Source organism: Stegostoma tigrinum, chromosome 17, assembly GCF_030684315.1.
Source record: "Stegostoma tigrinum isolate sSteTig4 chromosome 17, sSteTig4.hap1, whole genome shotgun sequence".
NCBI lineage: Eukaryota > Metazoa > Chordata > Chondrichthyes > Orectolobiformes > Stegostomatidae > Stegostoma > Stegostoma tigrinum.
In genome coordinates this window covers 26,652,548-26,673,231 of record NC_081370.1, presented here as the reverse complement: position 1 = coordinate 26,673,231, position 20,684 = coordinate 26,652,548, and the positions used below count along the sequence as shown (strand labels likewise).

Here is a 20,684-nt window from a genome sequence, read left to right as displayed (position 1 = left end):
ATCTCTGGCTAGGCAGCATTTATTGCTCATCCCTAATTGCCTGGAAGACAGTTCACAGTCAACCATATTTCTCTAGGTCTGGAGTCACAAGTCAGCCAGACCAGGTAAAGATGGCAGTTTCCTTCTCTGAAGGACATTAGTGAACCAGGTGGGTTTTTCCTGACAATCCACAATGGATTCATGGTCATCAATAGATTCTTACTTCCAGATATTCTATTGAATTCAAATTTCACCATCTGCTGAGGCAGGATTCGAACCTAAGTCCCCAGAATGTTAACTGGGTCTCTGGATTAGTAGTCAAGCAATAATACCACCAGGCCTTTGCCTCCCCTGTGTGGTAGTCTCAAATGCACTGTATCTGCACTTGCACACAAAATTATCTAGCCTTCTAAAGTCTAATTTGTCAAAATAGTCATGAAAAGCTGATCAGATATTTTGTTCTGAATCTACATTTATTGCGATTTGACTATGGTATAGATAATCACATTTGGTTCTTGTCACATTATTTTCCATTGAATGGAAGAGAACATAATTAATCATAATTAATTGTCCTTATCAATTTTATCTTACTTTTCAAATGAGTTATGGACCAGACCAAACCTCCTCAAAATAAACTAAGAAGATAGGTCAGACCCTAACATTTCCTTATTTAAAGGCAAATGCTAGGGGTTGCATCCGGATACAATTCAATTGGGTAAACGACCAGATTTGAAGGAAAACACACTTTATTCATACATGATAGTTAAAATACAACAAAGAAGAAACTGGAATATTAACTACACTAGAAAACTTAACAAAATAAGAGGGTATTTAACTCAAACAGTAACTGTTCTAATATGGTAACATCCGATAAACATAGCCTTGACAAAGGCAAATTCAGTAAAACAGATTGTCTTGCATGAAATTCTAGCAGCAGGAAGAGAACCCTCAGCTTTTAGCTATAAATGAGAAAGGAAAAATAACTTCCACATGCAATTTCAAGATCCCAACAGCTGCTACTGAAAAACTAAAACTAAAAACCTTGGCTCTGTGGGAGTTGGTCCATCCATTCAGCCTGCTTCTATTGTTCCTACTTTGATAAAAACAACACAAGGCCTCACAAACTGTTTACTTTATGGACCTTCAATAGACAGCATTACATCTCGATGTTAAAACCGTTCTTAACAATAGGGACAAAAATACACCTTTTAAAGCCATAGTATTGCCACAAATGTTAGCATCGTGTAGACCAATTTCCAGTCTTTTCGAAGCTTCTCAGTGACCAACGGCTTTCTTATGAATTTTGTCACTGCCTCACAAGTCTCCTGCTCAGTCTTGGATTTATAACTCTGTGCGCTAATAGCTGAGGCAGGCGACTTCATGTGACTAACTCCATGCCCCCCACCAGAAATAAAACTTATTAGATCAAGCACGGATTAGTCAGTGTTACCTGGCAAGCATCCTGTCCAGAACCTCAGCTTTTAATCAAGTCAGCTCTGTCTTAAGGGCAAGTTTCACTTGTTCGCTGAATACCTTTTTATTCAAAGCATGTTTTACTCTCATGTCCAGTTGTGGCTGCTAAATCTTTATCAACATTGCCCACTGGGTCACCCTATTGACATGCTTGTTTCCCCCTTTATTAGTCCTACTGAAATCCTTCCCATAACTCTGTGCAGAGAATGTGGAGAGTTATCTTCCTTACTATATAGTTTTAAATACATTTAGTAGAACATCTGTTTTACTTAGCTTGTCCTGGCTTACATTGGGTAATGACTTTACAGGTGTCACTTCAATTATTTCATGCCCGCTTTACAAGCCTACTGGACAGATATTTAAGACTGAAACAAGAACATTATTAAACAATTAATGCATGAAGACCATAAGACATAGGAGTAGAAATGAGGTCATTCGGCCCATTCAGTCTGCTCTGCCATTCACTCATGCCTGATAAGTTCCTCAGCCTCATTCTCCTGCTTTCTCCCCATAACCCTTGATCCCCTTGATAATAAAGAACCTATCTATCTCAGTCTTCAATGTGCTCAATGACCTGGCCTCCACAGCCTTCTGTGGCAGTGAAGTCCACAGATTCACCACACTCTGGCCAAGAAGTTTCTTCTTATCTCCATTCTAAAAGGTCTTCCTTTCACTCTGAGGCTGTGCCCTTGGGTCCTAGTTTCACCTACCAAAGGAAACATCTTCCCAACATCCACTCTGTCCAGGCCATACAGTATTCTGTAAATTTCAATTGGAACACCCTCATCATTCTTAAGTCCAGTGAGTATAGTCCCAGAGTCCTCAAACATTGCTCATATGTTAAGCTTTCCATTCCTGGGACCATTCTTGTGAATCTCCTCTGAACCTACTCCAGGGCCAGTACATCATTCTTGAGATATGGGGCCCAAAACTACACACAATACTCCAAATGTGGTCTGATCAGAGCCTTATAAAGCCTCATTAGTACATCCCTGCTTTTATATTCAAGCCCTCTCAAAATAAATGCCAACATTGCATCTGCCTTCCTGACTACTTACTCAACCTGCAAGTTTAGCCTGAGAGAATCCTGGACTAGAACTCCCAAGACTCTTTGCACCTCAGACTTCTGAATTTTCTCCCCATTTAGAAAATAGTCCATGCTTTTATTCTTCTTACCGAAGTGCATGACCTCCGACTTTCCCACATTTCACTCCACCTGCCACTTCTTTGCCCACTCTCCAAACCTGCTCAAATCCTCTGCAGCCTCCCCTACCTCCTCAATGTTACCTGTCCCTCCACCGACCTTTGTATCATTGGCAAAGTTAGCCAGAATGCCCACAGTTCCTTCAGCTAGAGCATTAATGTTTGTGGTCCCAACACTGACCCTTGCGGAACACCATTTATCACCCACTGCCATCCTGAGAAAGACCCTTTTATCCCTCCCCCCTTCTTCCTGTCAGACAGCCAATCTTCTATCCATACTAGCACCTTGCCTCTAACAGCACGGGTCCTTGTCTTACTCAGCAGCGTCCTGTGCGGCACCTCGTCAAAGGCTTTCTTGAAATCCAGGTAGATAACATCCACTGACTCTTCTTGGTCTACCATGCTCATTTTTTCCTTTAAGAATTCTAGCAGATTTGTTTGGCATGATCTCCCCTTGATGAAACCATGCTGACTTTGCCCTACTTTACCATACACTTCCAAATATTCAGAAAGCTCATCCTTCACAATGGATTTCAAAATCTTACCCATGACCAAGGTTAGGCTAATTGGCCTGTAATTTTCTGTCTTTTGCTTTACTCCCTTTTTAAACAGGGCTATCACATTTTCTTAGTCTTCTGAGACCCTCCCCAACACCAGCAATTCCTGAAAGATCACCCCTAATGCTTCCACTATCTCTTCAGCTATCTCCTTGAGAACTTTGGGGTGCAGTCCATCTGGTCCAGGTAATTTATCCACCGTCAGTTCAATCAATTTTTTTAGTACCTTTTCCTTGGTGATGGCCACAATACTCAACTCTGCTCCCGGCTCTCTTTAATTTTTGGGAGATTACTCGCATCTTCCACCGTGAAGACTGGCGGGAAGTAATTATTCAGTTACAGAATTCCATTGTTGATCTTATTATCTTATGATTGGCTGTAATAAAATTATTACTCAACGATGATCAAGTTACTGAGCACGATAGTCTGAGAAACTGCAAAAAATAATAGTAATTCTTGTAACGCAAGAATACCAAAGTCTAAACGCGACTGTTGTTTTGTCAAGTAAATATATTCCTCCAAAAAGAATTAAACTACTTATGTCTACCCAACCACAGTTACTAGTAATCCATTTGTTAAGAAACACGTTGACCAGCACTGAGAAAAGAAAATACTCTCAGCTGCACAACCTGTTAGTTTGTCAGAGGCAAGGCAAACAGTAAAACTGCCCTTACACAGCAGATCCAAACTTCTACACTGAATGGAGGAGACCCAGCAGTTAGAAAACAGTTCTTCATCTCTTCTTCCAGACTTGTTCCATATATTTCTCAGACCACAATTATTGAACAACACATTTTAGCCTAATAATGCAAGAATAGCACATCACAATAAAACTGAGTGAACTGACACCTTCCTACTCATTAACTTAGATCCAAATGTCAGCAGTTACAAACATTAATTGGGTTGCATAATTTCAAAACTTTGTAATTTATCATTTGTACTTAACTTGTGAAAGTGGATTACAGGTTCAGGATGGATTCGAATCAGTTGCAAGCATGATCTATATCCTTGGAAGAGCTGTGCAAACAATCTAAGGAATACTGCCCTGACTTCCTTATCCTATAATGGAAAAATAAACACTATTAAAACTTTACAAAAGTACTGTAATTAATATCTAGTCATAGAAGTAAAGATAAATGGAATCATTCACTGCTACTCACCAACAATCTTAGATTAGAAGGAGCTGTACGAGCAGGAGGAAAAGCATAATCAGCTACTTCTAGGTCTGGATGAATTACCTACGAAAATAGAAGTGCACTCAGTTCAAGTTAGTGCTACATAATTTTAACAAGCAATCATCCATTCAGCTTCTAATTAATTGCTATACAGACCAGAAGTTTCCACCCACTAAATGTAGGGCTAATTCTGATTTGTTATACAAAGATGGATTTTGATTTAGATTTTGCTAAGGCAAATCAGGGCAGGACTTACACAGTCAACAGCAAGACCCTGGGTAGTATTTTCAAACAGAGAGATCTAACGGTACAGGTTCATAGCTCCTTGAAAATGGAGTCACAGGTAGGCAGGGAGGTGAAGGCAGCTTTCGGCATGCTTGCTTTCATCAGTCAAAGCACTGAGTCTTGGAGTTGGTATGCCTTGTTGTGGCTATCCGAGATGTTGGTGAGGCCACATTTAAAGTACTGTGTACAGTTCTGGTCGCCCTACTGTAGAAAGGATATTATTAAATTACTAAGAGTGTAGAGAGGATTTTCTAGGATGCTACCTGGACTGGCCGGTTTGAGTAATATGGAGATGTTAGATAGGCTGGGAGTATTTTTCCCCCCGGAATGTAGGAGACTGAGACCTTGCAGAGGTCTACAAAATCACGAGAGGCATAGATAAGACAAGATAGCTGACACTTTTTTCCCAGGTGGGGGAGTCTAAAAGGGGAAGACATAGGTTTAAGGTGAGGGGGGATAGATACACAAAAGGGTCCAAAGGGGCAATTTTTCCATACAGAGGTTAGTGAGTGGCTGGAAGGGGCTGCGAGAGGTCGTGGTGAAAGTAAAATATAATTTGTCATTTAAGGTACATTTAGACAGGTACACGAATTTTGATGGGTACAGAGGGATATGGACCAAACACAGGCACATGGGACCAGCTTAAATTGTGAACACTGGGCATTATGGGCAACTTGGGCCAAAGGGCCTGTTTTCCATGCTATGGACCTCTATGACTCTAAGTTCCCCATGATTATTGCACTAGTGCCTTTCTTAAATGTCATTTCAGTCTTCTGATTCATTTTCTGCCCTACATCCTGACTAGTGCTCGAAGACTTGAACATAACGCCATTCAAGTTCTTTTTTCCTTTGTGATTCGTCAACTCTACCCATGTAGATTCTACACCTTCCAACTCGATATCGCTTGCTTTAGATTTTATTTCATTTCTTTCGAACAGGGCAACATCAGCCCCTCTACCCATTTGCCTCTCCTTTCAACAGGATGCATACCTATGGATATTTAATCCTCATACAGCTCTATATCTGTGATACCGCAACATTGTACAGGCCAATTTCAATCTGTGCTATAAACTCATTTACCTCGTTACATATACACAAGCAGTCCTGTTGTAATGCATGTTTCATTAATGTGAATTGGCCGTAATGTGATTGATGAACAGTGGACACTGGCAAACTTTCTGCTGTACAGGTATAGTGATTTCCCTAATAACGCAATTGTCTACAGTGCAAGGTCATTACAGGAGAACTACCTATACTGCATGCATTCAAGTACAGCATCCTCAGGACTGCATTGACCACCCTCCTTCACATAACTGCCCCATTTCTGTTGTACCTGGAGTTAGATTCCTGAGGCTATCCATCCTCTTTGTCCTATTACTTAGTCTTGAAACTTTAATCTCCTCTGCTAAGCCCTCCTCCCCTTTAACTTTTTCCACGCAACTGAACACATGACCCTACTACTTATTTTAAATCCCTATCCACAGCCCTAAGTGATTCACAAAGACTCTGGTCCCAGCACAATTCAGTTGGAGCCTGTCCCATTGGAACAATTCCCTCCTTCCTCATGATTGGTGCCACAGTCCCGTGAATTCAAACCCAATTCTCCAACTCTAATCTTTCAGCAATGAGTTTACCTCTTTGATCTTATTGGCACAGGGTCAACTAACTCAAGGATCAGATCGTAATACCTTTCCTGATTCTGCTTTTTAAATTTAGCCACTAGCTGTTCATGTTCCCTCAGCAAAACTGCTTGTACCTACATTGCTGGTACCTACAACCATTACAACTGGATCTTCCCCATCTCATTCCACGCACTTCTGCAGCCCGGATGAGATATCCTGAACCCAGGCAACACAGTCTGCAGGACTCTCAATCCTAGCCACGGAGGACAGTGTCTATTCCCCTGACCGTTCGAGCTCAGATTACAACTGCATTCGCTTTTCTCTTGAATGGCTCCCTATACCACATTGTGTGGACGGTTTGCTCACCCTCTGTATATAGCCCACGTACTCATCCACACAGAGAACAAGAATCTCAAATCTGTTAGTCAAGCTCAACCTCTTTCCCACTGCACCAAATTCCCTAAACTATATCCTCATTGTGGCTATGTCTCAGCCTGGGTGTGATCTTTTCTTCCTGACCATACGCAGCTTATTCTGGCACATTTCCAGGATATAAGGATTCTTGGAAAATTATCAGTGCATCCACTATCTCTGCAGATTCTTCATTTATTACCATAGGATGGATCTCATCAGGTTCAGGGACTTATCAGCCCTTAGCCACATTAGACTCCCTAGTACTTTTTCTCTAGTAATAATTATTGTATTTATTTCCTCTCCCACGTTGGCCCCTTACTTATTATTTTTGGAATGCTATTTGTGTTTTCTACCACGGAGATTGTACAAAGAATTCATTCAATTCTTCTGCCATTTCCTAGGTCCCCACTTTTATTTCCCAAGCCTCATTCTCTAAGGGGTCAATATTCACTTTCATCTCTCATTTCTTTTTTACATATTTAAAGGTAGCTCGTACTATCCATTTGATATTACTTGCCAGTTTACCCTGAAGTTTATTTTCGACATTGATTTTTTTGCGCTCTTTTGTTGATTTCCACAAGTTTCCCAATCCACTGGCTGACCATTAAGCCTTGCCACATTTTGTGTTTCTTCTTTCAATATGATACAGTCTTTAACTTCCCTAGTTAATCATGGTACTTGGACATATCTTTGTTGTGAGTCACAAGCTGTTTCACTATTCATCTGCCATTGCTCCTCAACCATTTTTCTACAAAACTCTTCACTCAGTTCACTGCAGAGAATCCAACTTCATCCTTTTGTAATTACCATTATTTAAGTTATCATAGTTTAAGAGCTTATCATAGCCAAGTTTTCATTCTGAAATTGAACGCTAAATCTATCATATTATGGTCACTGTTTCCGAGGGGTATTTTACCGAGATCATGTATTAAATAGGCTTCTTTACACGTTACCAGATCCAAATAGCCTCATCCTTGGTTGGTTCCACAATACATTGTTTTCGCCCTACATACATTCCACGGATTCTTCGTTGCGGTTATTTCTGTCAATTTGATTTTCCCAATCAACATGAGGATTAACGTGGATATGATTAAGTGTACTGCCTTTTATACATCCTCCCATTATCTCCCAATTTATTCCAAATGCTACAAAATAGCTCTTGTAAGGAGGTTTTAGTGTCATTTTCTTCTTGTAATGTCTTATCGCCATGCGTACAGATTTTACATTTTCTGATCCAAGATAATTTCTTGCTGTTGTAAGTATTCCATTTTGTATTAACAAAGGTGCCTACCCTTCCTTATAACCTGTTCTTTGGAAAAATACTTATCTCTGTATATTCAGTTCTCTGAGTTGATCTCTGAGTAACCTAGACTTTGTAATGGCTACAAATTATGAACACCATCCCCACCCTTCCCAACCTCCAATCGACTGTTTAGCTTGAATTCTTCTTCACAGTTTCAACTTTGTTCCCAGCATGGTTCAACTGAAGCCTGTCCCTTGGAATAGTCTGCTTCCATTCCAGCACTGGTGCCAATGCCCTGCAAACAAACCCCATTCCTCCCAAACTAATCTTTCAGCCATGCATTTAAGTCCTTCACTTTGTTTACCCTGTGGCAGTTTTCCTGTGGCTCAGGGTATAATCTCAAGATTAATAACTTGGAGGTGATGCTTATAATTTGTTTCCTGATTAATTTCTTTCAGCAGAGCCTCCTTTTAGGCCTTCCAATGTTGTTCTTACTAATGTGGAAGATGACAACTGGACACCTCCCCACCCACTCCACTCAGCCTTGAAGAAATAAGCTTAAACCATGGTACCAGGTAGACAATGCAACCTTCAGAACTACAAAGAACTGTATGCATCCTAAGTATAACATCCCCTACCTTGCGTAACTTCATCCCTTCACCACGTGCAGAGCCCTTCTTCTCAACCAGACAGAGTACAGCTCCCTTCTTTTCTCCCTGATCTTATACTCCATGTTCCTTACCAACTTCCTCAGACTCCCAAGGGCCAGATATGGTCAACAGCAACCAAGAGTGAATCTATTAGCAGCAAATATGGGAGAGAACCTGTTTGCAACTGGAAGAGCAACTCCACACAGATTCTGTCCATTCTGTACACTGAATAACTTTGCTTCAGTGATTGAATTTTCCCAGGCGTTTTGGTCATTTTTGGGGTGAATTCACCCATCACGATGTATTTTGATCTCTGGCAGACAGCAGGCATCATCAAGCTCCTGTACTACAGTGATAGCTGGCCAGTAGATCAGCAGCACATAACTAAGAAAGTTTTTATCAGCAATGACTGACAGATCTTGTGGATACAATAGACGGACTGGCAAACAAAAGGCAGTTGTCGAAGCCAGAAATACAAGCATTTAGGCAAGAAAATCAGCCTAGCATTGAATAGGCTGAAAAACATCAAGGATAAAGAGGGAGGATAAAACAGCAGTGGATGTCAACAAAACAGCTGCACAGAGCAACCGAAGGCTAAAGGCCAAGCTAGAAAGCAGTGCTAAAGGTGAAGACATGAGATGAAAGAGAATGATGTCATAGGAAAAGGGATGAGGAGTCTGAATGATCAAAATAATTGGTGTTCAATTGAATTCTGTCACGGTGTTATGCTTTCACTGCATGAATGCATAGCTGATACAGAAATAATTAAAACAATCCCAGGAAAGAAATAAATTATCAGCACTCATTTCAAATGGGTGTTTTGGTGTAACATCCTTAACCAAGAGGAGAAGACCTCATAAGTGCCCCACAGCCACCATACAGATCCTGCTTTAGACTAGAACTACATCAGCTTGCTCAACACTGCAATTGGAATTTTTAACACGTTTATATGGTTAAGTTCAAATTCCGATCATATTGTTATGGAAAACTCAACTTACAAGAGAAAGTGCTGCTTGGGTTTGATGTAAGAGAGGCTCTGGCAACTGAGATAGATGAATGCATTCCGGGATTTTAACAGTACCACCATCCAAATCAGCAATGATCACATCCAACTGGTAAATAATATTCAGAAACAAATAAAAGTAGTATTAAAATTGTAAATCAATTCGGCAATAATAACAATCACACAGACACATAGGTATGCTAAAATTAAAACAGGCCAGACAACCCAAACAGTCCACATGCTGTTTATTCCCCAAACAAGCAGCGGTCTTATCCAAGATAATAAAGTGTGAAACTGGATGAACGCAGCAGGCCAAGCAGCATCTCAGGAGCACAAAAGCTGACGTTTCGGGCCTAGACCCTTCATCAGAGAGAGAGATGGGGTGAGGGTTCTGGAATAAATAGGGAGAGAGGGGGAGGCAGACCGAAGATGGAGTGAAAAGAAGATAGGTGGAGGGGAGAGTATAGGTGGGGAGGTAGGGAGGGGATGGGTCAGTCCAGGGAAGACGGACAGGTCAAGGAGGTGGGATGAGGTTAGTAGGTAGGAAATGGAGGTGCGGCTTGGGGTGGGAGGAAGGGATGGGTGAGAGGAAGAACAGGTTAGGGAGGCAGAGACAGGCTGGGCTGGTTTTGGGATGCAGTGGGGGAGGGGAAAGGCTGGGGTGGTTGTGTGGTGCAGTGGGGGGAGGGGACGAACTGGGCTGGTTTGGGGAAGCGGTGGGGGACGGGGAGATTTTGAAGCTGGTGATGTCCACACTGATACCATTAGGCCGCAGGGTTCCCAAGCGGAATATGAGTTGCTGTTCCTGCAACCTTTGGGTGGCATCATTGTGGCACTGCAGGAGGCCCATGATGGACATGTCATCTAAAGAATGGGAGGGGGAGTGGAAATGGTTCGCGACTGGGAGGTGTAGTTGCTTACTGCAAACCGAGTGGAGGTGTTCTGCAAAGCGGTCCCCAAGCCTCCGCTTGGTTTCTCCAATGTAGGGGAAGCCACACCGGGTACAGTGGATGCAGTATACCACATTGGCAGATGTGCAGGTGAACATCTGCTTAATATGGAAAGTCATCTTGGGGCCTGGGATGGGGTGAGGGAGGAGGTGTGGGGGCAAGTGTAGCATTTCCTGTGGTTGCAGGGGAAGGTGCTGGGTGTGGTGGGGTTGGCGGGTAGTGTGGAGCAGACAAGGGAGTCACGGAGAGAGTGGTCTCTCCGGAAAGCAGACAAGGGTGGGGATGGAAAAATGTCTTGGGTGGTGGGGTTGGATTGTAGATGGCGGAAGTATCGGAGTATGATGCATTGTATCTGGAGGTTGGTGGGGCGGTGTGTGAGAATGTGGGGTATCCTCTTTGGGCGGTTGTGGCGGGGGCGGGGTGTGAGGGATGTGTTGTGGGAAATGCGGGAGACGCAATCAAGGGTGTTCTCGACCACTGTGGGGGGAAAGTTGCGGTCCTTGAAGAACTTGGACATCTGGGATGTGCGGGAGTGGAATGCCTCATCCTGGGAGCAGATGCGGCGGAGGCGGAGGAATTGGGAATAGGGGATGGAATTTTTGCAGGAGGGTGGGTGGGGGGGGGGGGGGGGTGTATTCTAGGTAGCTGTGGGAGTTGGTGGGCTTGAAATGGACATCAGTTACAAGCTGGTTGCCTGAGATGGAGACTGAGAGGTCCAGGAAGGTGAGGGATGTGTTGGAGATGGCCCAGGCGAACTGAAGGTTGGGGTGGAAGGTGTTGGTGAAGTTGATGAACTGTTCCAGCTCCTCTGGGGAGCAAGAGGCAGCGCCGATACAGTCATCAATGTAACGGAGGAAGAGGTGGGGTTTGGGGCCTGTGTAGGTGCGGAAGAGGGACTGTTCCACGTAACCTACAAAGAGGCAGGCATAGCAGGGGCCCATGCGGGTGCCCATGGCCACCCCCTTAGTCTGTAGGAAGTGGGAGGAGTCAAAAGAGAAGTTGTTGAGTGTGAGGACGAGTTCAGCTAGGCGGATGAGAGTATCGGTGGAGGGGAACTGGTCGGGCCTGCGGGACAGGAAGAAGCGGAGGGCCTTGAGGCCATCTGCATGCGGAATGCAGGCGTACAGGGACTGGACGTCCATGGTGAAAATGAGGTGTTGGGGGCCAGGGAATTGGAAGTTCTGGAGGAGGTGGAGGGCGTGGGTGGTGTCATGAACGTAGGTAGGGAGTTCCTGGACCAAAGAGGAGAAAATGGAGTCCAGATAGGTGGAGATGAGTTCGGCGGGGCAGGAACAGGCTGAGACAATGGGTCGACCAGGGCAGGCAGGTTTGTGGATTTTGGGAAGGAGATAGAAGCGGGCCGTGCGGGGTTGGGGAATAATAAGGTTGGAGGCTGTGGGTGGGATGTCCCCTGAGGTGATGAGGTCATGAATGGTGTTGGAGATGATGGCTTGATGATCAGGGGGTAGGGTCATGATCAAAGGGGTGGTAGGAGGAGGTGCAGTCTTATCCCTTTTGATCTCCCTGTCACCTAATGAATAATGCTGTCACTGCCTCTGTTTCCATCTTCATCTCTGTCTCTGGAGGTGCATTCCACAGCATAAAAACACCAAACATTTCTCCAAGATAATAAAATGTGAGGCTGGATGAACACAGCAGGCCCAGCAGCATCCCAGGAGCACAAAAGCTGACGTTTCGGGCCTAGACCCTTCAAACATTTCTCCAATTCAGTTAAGGGTCTTACATTTAATTTTGCCTTCCTGCTCATACAAATGCATCTATGCCAACAGGAGAAATCTCGCAGTTTAAAGGAACAACTTAATTTATTGGAGTTCTGACTTTGAAGGTTACAAATTTAAATGTCAGAATTGCTTAAGCAAATTCAAGTCCAATTGCAGCTTATCTGGTTCAGCGCTGGTGCCTACCGGCGTCTTCCTTAGACCTTATCATCAACTCATCTAGCCACCATTGTGTTGTCATTTAAAAAGACAAGTTCTCCTGACAGACTGAAGCTCTCGTGGTAACAGTCTCACAGAAATCACTGCATTTAAACATTGCTAAAAAGAGAAAGATATTGAAGGTTTTCGTTTTGCACTCAAAAGGAATAGGACATGGAAAACAAACTTGAGAAAAGGGTGGATAAGAAAAGCATGCCCTCACTACTGGAGCCATCTTTGGCATGGACATGGAGTAAGAACAGCTATCAATTCTTAGTTCTCAGACCAGGCAGGTAGACACTTGTCTAGCCAGGGTGCTGCCGTGGGAGTGTAGCAGAGATGAGCAGGCTCCATGGCTTTTTTTCATGAAAATGCAATTATCTACAAATTCCATTTGTTTCAAAGTGCTGTGTGAGAGAATATGTGTAGCTTCTAGCAGGTGCAAATGCATCACACTGCAAGCTCAACTGATGATCTTAAATTGGTTTCTGGTAATAACTCTTAGCACAGTTTGAATTATTTAATAAATGATTTCACAATAGCAAAACAATATGTATTGGTGGGCATACTGTTCTGAGGCTTGCAAGCATGGGCTGGTTGAGCTCAGCCAGCAAACTGCCTGATCTGAATGGTCAATGGGACATGTTCTTGCTGCATCTCCAAGTCAATGAGGTACAACAATTATTCAGCACCTGCTTCTCATGCTATATAAATTAGTGTCAAATTTTTCAAGGCTGCGTCTTGCATCCTAATCCTGGTCAGCACATGGTTAAAAACCTTCAACTTCTGGTCAATTTTTAGCGAAGTTCAACTTTTACAATACAAATGTTTCTGAAGGCTGAAAAAGTTGAAGCAAGAGCAACTGAGTGCACTTGTCATTTCCTCTTCACTCTCCGAATCATTTAAATCCAGCACTCTACTGAAACTCAATCGTACTAAGCAATTAATCACTGTATTATGATCCACTGAGTTCTCAGTCTATCACTGTATATATCAACGACAAAATATTTGCACTGATTCATGCTTTATTTTCAATAACAGCCTTTCCAGAGGAACTGTATCACCGTGATTAAAGAACAATGCCTTTACAATTTTAATCAATTGCTACTCTGAGCCAACTCCTTTTGGAGTACACAGAGGCAAAGAAAAATGTCACAGAAAGCTAAAACCTCTCCTACAAATGCTCACATTCCTTATTTAACAAAAAGCTTTCTGATGTGGCTCAAAGCAGTTAATCTCGAAAGTTTCACACATCTTGAAGTACAAAAGCAACTTAATTAAATGATGTGGAGTTGGGGGAACACAGCAGGTCAGGCAGTATCACAGGAGCAATAAAGTCAATGTTTTGGGTTCACATCCATCATCACATCAACTTTCCTGCTTCGTTGGTGCTGCCTGACCTGCTGTGTTCCTCCAGATCCTCGCTGTATTGACTCTGTCTCCAGCATCTACAGGTTTTGCGATCACTAAGTAAACAATTTGCTTGCAAATCAGTACATAATTCTGGAGAATATAGGTAGTTTTGCTATAATGTGTGTTTCATTAACATTATTTGACTGCAATGTGATTGATGAATAGTGGACAATGTTTGGATAACGCAAACTTTCCACTGTACAGGTATAGCAATTTTCTATAGCAATCTCCCAATTATGCAATTTTCCACAGTGCGAGGACACACAAGAACACAATTAACACCTAACAGGAGAAGCACCCTGTAACACTTTTTGATAATAACATACATATGATGTTGTGTGAAAAAACAGACAGAATCCAGAACAGTCTTCTGAATCAACAGTTAAAAGGGCTGCAACATACCAGGTCATTAATTTCACTTTGGAACATGGAGTGTACACCAATGATAAATGGAGTCGGTGAGCTTAGCACTTCCAACAGTTGTGCAGGGAGAATCGGAATGTAAGGGTAGCTAGGGAAAGAGAGAGTTGGCAGCATAAATCTCCTCATACAGAAACAAAGACAAAATCCCAGTCACAACTTTTTCCTTCACGCACTTTCAATTAGTATCCTTTGCCCCCACTATATTTAGGCTGTTCTCTTATCTTCAATAAATAACATTTTGAAAAAGCAAACTCAAATGCAATGCAGCTTCTTTGTAAATTCAGTGATTAAACAATGCTAAAATCGAAGAGTGGAGCTGGAGGAGTGGAGCTGGAGGAGCACAGCAGGCCAGGCAGCATCAGAGGAGCAGAAAAGTTGATGTTTTGGGTCAGGACTCTTCTTCAGAAATGGGGCATTTCTGAAGAATGATCCCGAACTGAAACATCAACTTTCCTGCTCCTCTGATGCTACCTGGCCTGTTGTGCTCCTCCAGCTCCACAGTGTGTTATCTGTGACTCCAGCATAGACAGTTCTTACCATCTATAAAATCAAAGCCCTGTTTTATCTGAGTTTTTTCCTATTTAATCATCAGTTAAAGCTAATAAAAGGAACTGACATTATTTGTTTAATCATTTAGCAGAACCAAAATATGATCTGTATTATTTTTAAACTCAAATGCAATGAAACAAGTTCAGCATCTCATGTATGAATACTGAAAATAAACAAATGAAAATTGTCTTGATGTTATAACAAACCATCAGTATCCGTAAAATTCAAACCTCCTCTGGCTATCATGTCCTATTCAAAGATTGACTGATTTAACGTTTATTGCTTCAGCTGGGACATTATTTCCTTTGATTCAGAAATTTGCACCCAAACCCCACTTTAAGACTTGAGTATTTAATGTGCATTAATACTAATTCTCGACTGATGATAATGCAAGTTACATTTTGGGAGGTCACATCTGTTAAATAAAGTATAAAGTAAAGCCTGTCTATCAGTTCATGAAGATTTAAATGATTCCATGCAACTAAAGAAAGATAAAGATTATTTTTCCTATTGGCAGCATCGCCGCCTCAACTATTTACTTGGTCATTTATTCACTTATTCTTTACAGATCCTAACAGACTGTAAATTGTTTGGCTTACGTATCTACCTTAATAGTAACTGGACTCACAGGAACTTATTAGTCAATGGGTATCTGGCAGAAGTATTATAGAATGTATTTTTTTAATCCAACTTGATCATTGGTCACCACAAAAAACAAACTTCCCACACAAAGTATTTTACAAAGATAAAACAAAGTATCTCCAGCAGTTCAGCAACAGATCTTTATGTATGAATCAAGCCCTGGCCGTCAATGAAACATGCCTCTCCCAAACAGGACCTTAGGTTACCAGACAACAAAACCCAGAATTAACAAAATTATGCACCTCCAAACTTAACTACCTGGCTGTGAACAAAGAATGATTAAAGCACTGAACAAATTCAAAACTATTACCGCTTCATGATTGACAAATTCTGGTTTTTACTCAAATCCAACCAGTGATGGCTGAATGTCACAATGTGGTGGATACACTTCTTCTGATGATAATGATGCAATGAATGATTTTAATCACTACTCACTGAAAAAGTTCGATGTGAAGTTAATTTAGGAAATAGCCAATCTGCTCCTAATATATATCATCCCTTCACCGTCACTGGGTCAAAATCCTGGAATTTCCTCCCTGAGGGCATTATGGGTCAATCTGCAGCACACGGGCTGCAGAGATTCAAGAAGGCAGCTCATCACCACCTTCTCAAGGGCAACTTGTGATAGGCAATAAATGCTGGCCAGCCAGTGATGCCCACATCCCACAAGTAAACAATTAAAATAAACTAACAAAACTCCTCCAATTCTGACAATGAAACAGCAAATGTTCTTTCATATTTTGAGAAAACTAGAATAATTGTGGAAAGGTGGACAATTAGTTTGTCTTAGTACAAGGTCATTAGAATTCTAAGAAATGTCCACTTGACTTAATGTTGCAATGGTAATGAAAATTAAAAAGCAAAGGGTAATTTGACATCTAAATGGGAGACAGATTTACAACTGACTATAAAAACCCAGAAATACAGATAACTGAGTGCAGCACAGAATATGTAGTTGATGGGACCGGTGGAGAGATTTTTTTTTACAAGAAGCAATGTAATAAGAGGACAGAAAACCAAAGACAGAGTCCAGGGATTGAGGACTAATTCTGCTATTTCAATTTTGCTGGACTGTTCAAACAGATCAGAAAAGGGTGTCTCTGCAGTCTTGGCTAGGAAGGTTCTACAGTTGTGCACCCTTTGGCTGCCAGTGAAAGTTACACAGGCAACAAATTAGAGAGACCCATGCATGAGAACCAAATGAAAAAGACAGAGAGATTGCACATTCTGTCACATTTGAGCAGCAAGCAACATGGGTGCTTAGGTTGAGGTAACTAAGTCAATTGTATTTTTGTGTAATGACTATTTAACGTGTAATTTGACATTTTACTTGAAATATTCTTCAACTGTCATTTAGTGTTTGAATCATATTGATTTTGGTTTCTTTGTTACAATGAAATAAGTGAACTGTTGGCCATTAAGTTTCTTTCTGTTGACATTATGGGGATTTATTTTCTATAAAAAGTAGTCAGACTTCATGTGGAATATAACACTTCATATTGGCACTGGTACCATCAGTGGCATTAAAGTCCTGCACTAACTCTGGAGAACAGATTGAGGACAATAACTTCAAAGCAGTCTGTAAGCTTGTTAGCGTGAATTCATGCAGTCAGTTTCCCATGTTCAATACCTTTGGAATAGCTGTTAGTTAACATAAAGTCACAGTGCCTGTAAATCATGCAATAATCTAAATTAGGTAAAAGCAAAGTATTGTGATAATGAAACCTGAAATTACATAATGTTGGATATAGCAACAAAACATTTCTGAGGAAGGGTCACTGGACCCAAAACATTAACTCTGATTTTTCTTGACAGACACTGCCAGACCTGCTGGGCATTTCCAACAACTTCTGTTTTTGTTTCTGATTTACAGCATCCGCAGTTCTTTCAGTTGGAAATTGCAATTTTGGCAGTATTGGTGGAGTCAGGAACAGTTTACTTTTCAAGCTGGTTATTTGCATCATAAGTAGAAAAAGTAATAAGCATTATCAGGTTAAAACAAGTAGGGAGTGAAAGGAGGAGAAAGAACTAAAGGGCAAGATTTTGATAAGGTTGAAGTCAGGTGAAATAAATGTTCGTGCAAGGCCAAAGGAGAGTGGGTAATGGGACAAAACAAGAATGTCCACAGGTAATGCAAATGTCTAAAGAATAACAATCAAGGTTAAGTTCAAGGAACAGCAAATGCTCTTTGGATTTGGCATTTTATAGCCTTTCAGACTGAATGTCGCATTCCGTAATGTCAGAACCTAATCACTGATTCCATTTTACTAACTTTTACTATAATCTAAATTTTATCTTTATCTGCTAGTTGTGTTGTTAGTGCTTGCATAACTTTTGGGTTAACCTGAAAATTAATCCATAAACCACTGACCACGTACACCAATGGTTGGTGCGTTGAAGAACATAATTACTACAGAAGGCTTTAAAATCTATACAGGTGTCTCAATAATAACAAATATCTCAATAATATATCTCTCAATAATATCTAAATAATGAGAATGGAGAACATCATACTATTTCTTCACATTATTGAACAGTACTGTAAGAACAAAATAATATGATATGATCTCACCTATATTTTAGAGGAAATATTAAAGACTCTAGTGCTCTGGATGCTTCACTGAGTCTTTGATAACTGGTTGAATGAAAAAGAACCTTATTTTCTGTGAGCACAGCACAGAAAAGGCTGAACACTTGTTGGATACCTTTGGAAAGAAAAAGTTGATTAAAATGACCTTGTTCAACAAGAATAATTTCATTCCTACACAACACCAACTTAGTAACAAAAATGTTGACTGAACGAAAGCAGCTTATAAATTCTAACTGCTTAATTGAACAATTCTATTTTAATAAAAACATGTTACAGGTATTTTATTTTGGCTGGCACATAAAATATCACAGACCATCCTGACTTGAAAATACAGGTCATTGGCCCTTCACTGGCACTGGGTCAAAACCTGGATTTCAAGGAAATTAGATCTGGGCAACAAATACTTATGCTGCGAATGATACTTGCATGCCATGAAAGAATTTTTTTTGAAAACAATTTAAATATAGTCAATCATTAACTTTAGCTCCTTGGTCGACATATACATCGGAGACTAATAGGTTACCAAGTATAAGCATTCTCTCAAAGTACAGTCATTAAACTCACTGGGCACAAAGGTACATGCTGTGTGGAAATGGACTTCTTAATATTCTTAGAGTAACAAGGGATAGACAATAAACACTGCCTTCTCACTATCATCTATGTCACAAAAATAAAGGAAAAGTAATGAAGATTTTTAATATTATATTGGAGTTATGCATAAATCCATCAAGTGTTTTATCTGCATGAAATTCAAATAAATTGGATACTTGCGACATAAACTAATTAATACTTAAGAATAAAATTACAAAACTAAATACTAATGACTGAATTAAAACATTGAAAATTTGTTAAAATGTATACCTAAATCTATCATCTCTATATTTTCAGCTCAGCTATATATCATTTTTATCGTTAAATTGATCCCTATCCCAGCGGTTGAAAGTTGATAGCCAGTGTTGTATTGTCTTGGGCTACAAATTGAAAAGAGGCCAAAGTGTATTACTGCACAAATTCCATTAAATTCTGCAAAGTACTGCCCACAGTTCCCAAGAGGTGCCTTTTCCTATGTTTTTAATAAAATTCAGAATGTTTTTAATTAAACTATTAACAGTAAAAACATAAGTAAAATGCACAACAAAACTCAGCAAAACAAAACTTGACCTAATTACATTTTAGACCATTGTTTGTAAATGTTTTGTAAAATATTGATCATAATGTCCTTAGTTAATACTTCCGAAAGTACGTCACGTGATCTGGCAATGATTATATGCATTTCCTGTTTTGCTGGTTACAGCTTACACCAGAGAGCACTATATTGTTCACTTGACATCACTTCACAAAATTGGTCCACTCATTATGCTAGTTACATTTACATCAAATGTTAAAACATGTTTGATGTATGATATTCATCAGTAGTTCATAATTTGGAAGTTGAGGAGGAAAAGTCTAAGTAACTATACATAATTAGATTAACATTGAATATCTATCCAAACAACATTATGACAAGTTTCACACCTTTTCACACTCTAGCATCTTTCTCTATGGTAATAAAAGCAGCAAACATTGGAAACTTCTGCTTTGTGTTTACCTTCTTTTTCAAGTTGCTTATGGTCAATGCCTTGTACATTTGGGAATTGCATCGGTGTACCATTAGTCACCAGTTGCTCACAGAAGTATAAATTGGCCTAGTTGATAAACCTAATTTGCCATATAAATAAATTAAGTTCACATTTTACTTCAATTTATTTCTAAAAAAATTGCAAACAGGCCTAAATTCTTGATATCATCACAGCATAACTAGATTATTTCTGACTTTCCAAAGCAATAGAGTCTTCTGATAACAGCTCTAGCACTAAATATGAGAAAACACATTTAACTGACATTGTGTTAGTTCAATTTTAAAGCTTGTAGGTTTCAAAATTTCTTCTCTCCAACTCTGCCCTGTGCAAGAACAACTGGTTTTAACATAATATTATTGCCAAAAGATAAAACTGATTAATAAAGATGTGTATTGTGGTCGTGCAACAAATACATGTTTGCCAAAAGATGCAAACAGATTTTGATTTTTGAGCCCTTATCATCCATGGGGTTAATGGATTCACGAGCAAACAGCGATCAGCACTGTCAAACATGTTTGCTTATTCAGAATGTTTTCTTAACTCCTTCAGATTACTGCAAGGCCAGTTAGTTTCCTGCACTAAATAATACATTCATACAGGTCACCAACAAACCACATCAACCGATAGAGCTTGTCAGTCTTTAAAAAAAGTAACAACATCCTGCTGATATTATATGCACACTGGAATTTCTTTGGAAGTAACTTCCATTTCCTGGCTGCAATGTTTTTAAGAATCCAAAAGGATATGAAACAAACTTTTATGAATTGGCTAAAAATGTATGACCATCATATTACACTGTAATTTTCTATTATATTTCAATTTTTCTTAAAAAATGTTTTAATTCCACTTCACTTCTAATGAACTATCCTTAAATATCATGTGCATATGCCCATCATTCCAAATTAATAGTTCTCAAAAATTATTCCCTCCCAGCATTTTTGACGCAGTTGAAAATAT

The 20,684-nt window shown here is 40.4% G+C and overlaps 1 protein-coding gene across 6 annotated transcripts in view; it reads right to left on the bottom strand.

The window, feature by feature from the left end:
- The window catches only part of sbf2 (SET binding factor 2), a 609,277-nt gene that overhangs the window by 261,191 nt on the left and 327,402 nt on the right, over positions 1 to 20,684 (bottom strand). For all 6 annotated transcript variants that reach the window (XR_009446846.1, XR_009446845.1, XR_009446847.1 and 3 more), the window contains 5 exons: positions 18,091 to 18,223; positions 14,307 to 14,415; positions 9,600 to 9,713; positions 4,373 to 4,450; positions 4,160 to 4,271 (listed from right to left, as the gene is read on the bottom strand). Coding sequence is in view for 3 of the 6 variants with exons in the window: in XM_059652034.1 (XP_059508017.1) it covers positions 4,160 to 4,271; positions 4,373 to 4,450; positions 9,600 to 9,713; positions 14,307 to 14,415; positions 18,091 to 18,223 (546 nt within the window). In the remaining 3 variants the exon portion in view is untranslated. The remainder of the gene's footprint in view (positions 1 to 4,159; positions 4,272 to 4,372; positions 4,451 to 9,599; positions 9,714 to 14,306; positions 14,416 to 18,090; positions 18,224 to 20,684) is intronic.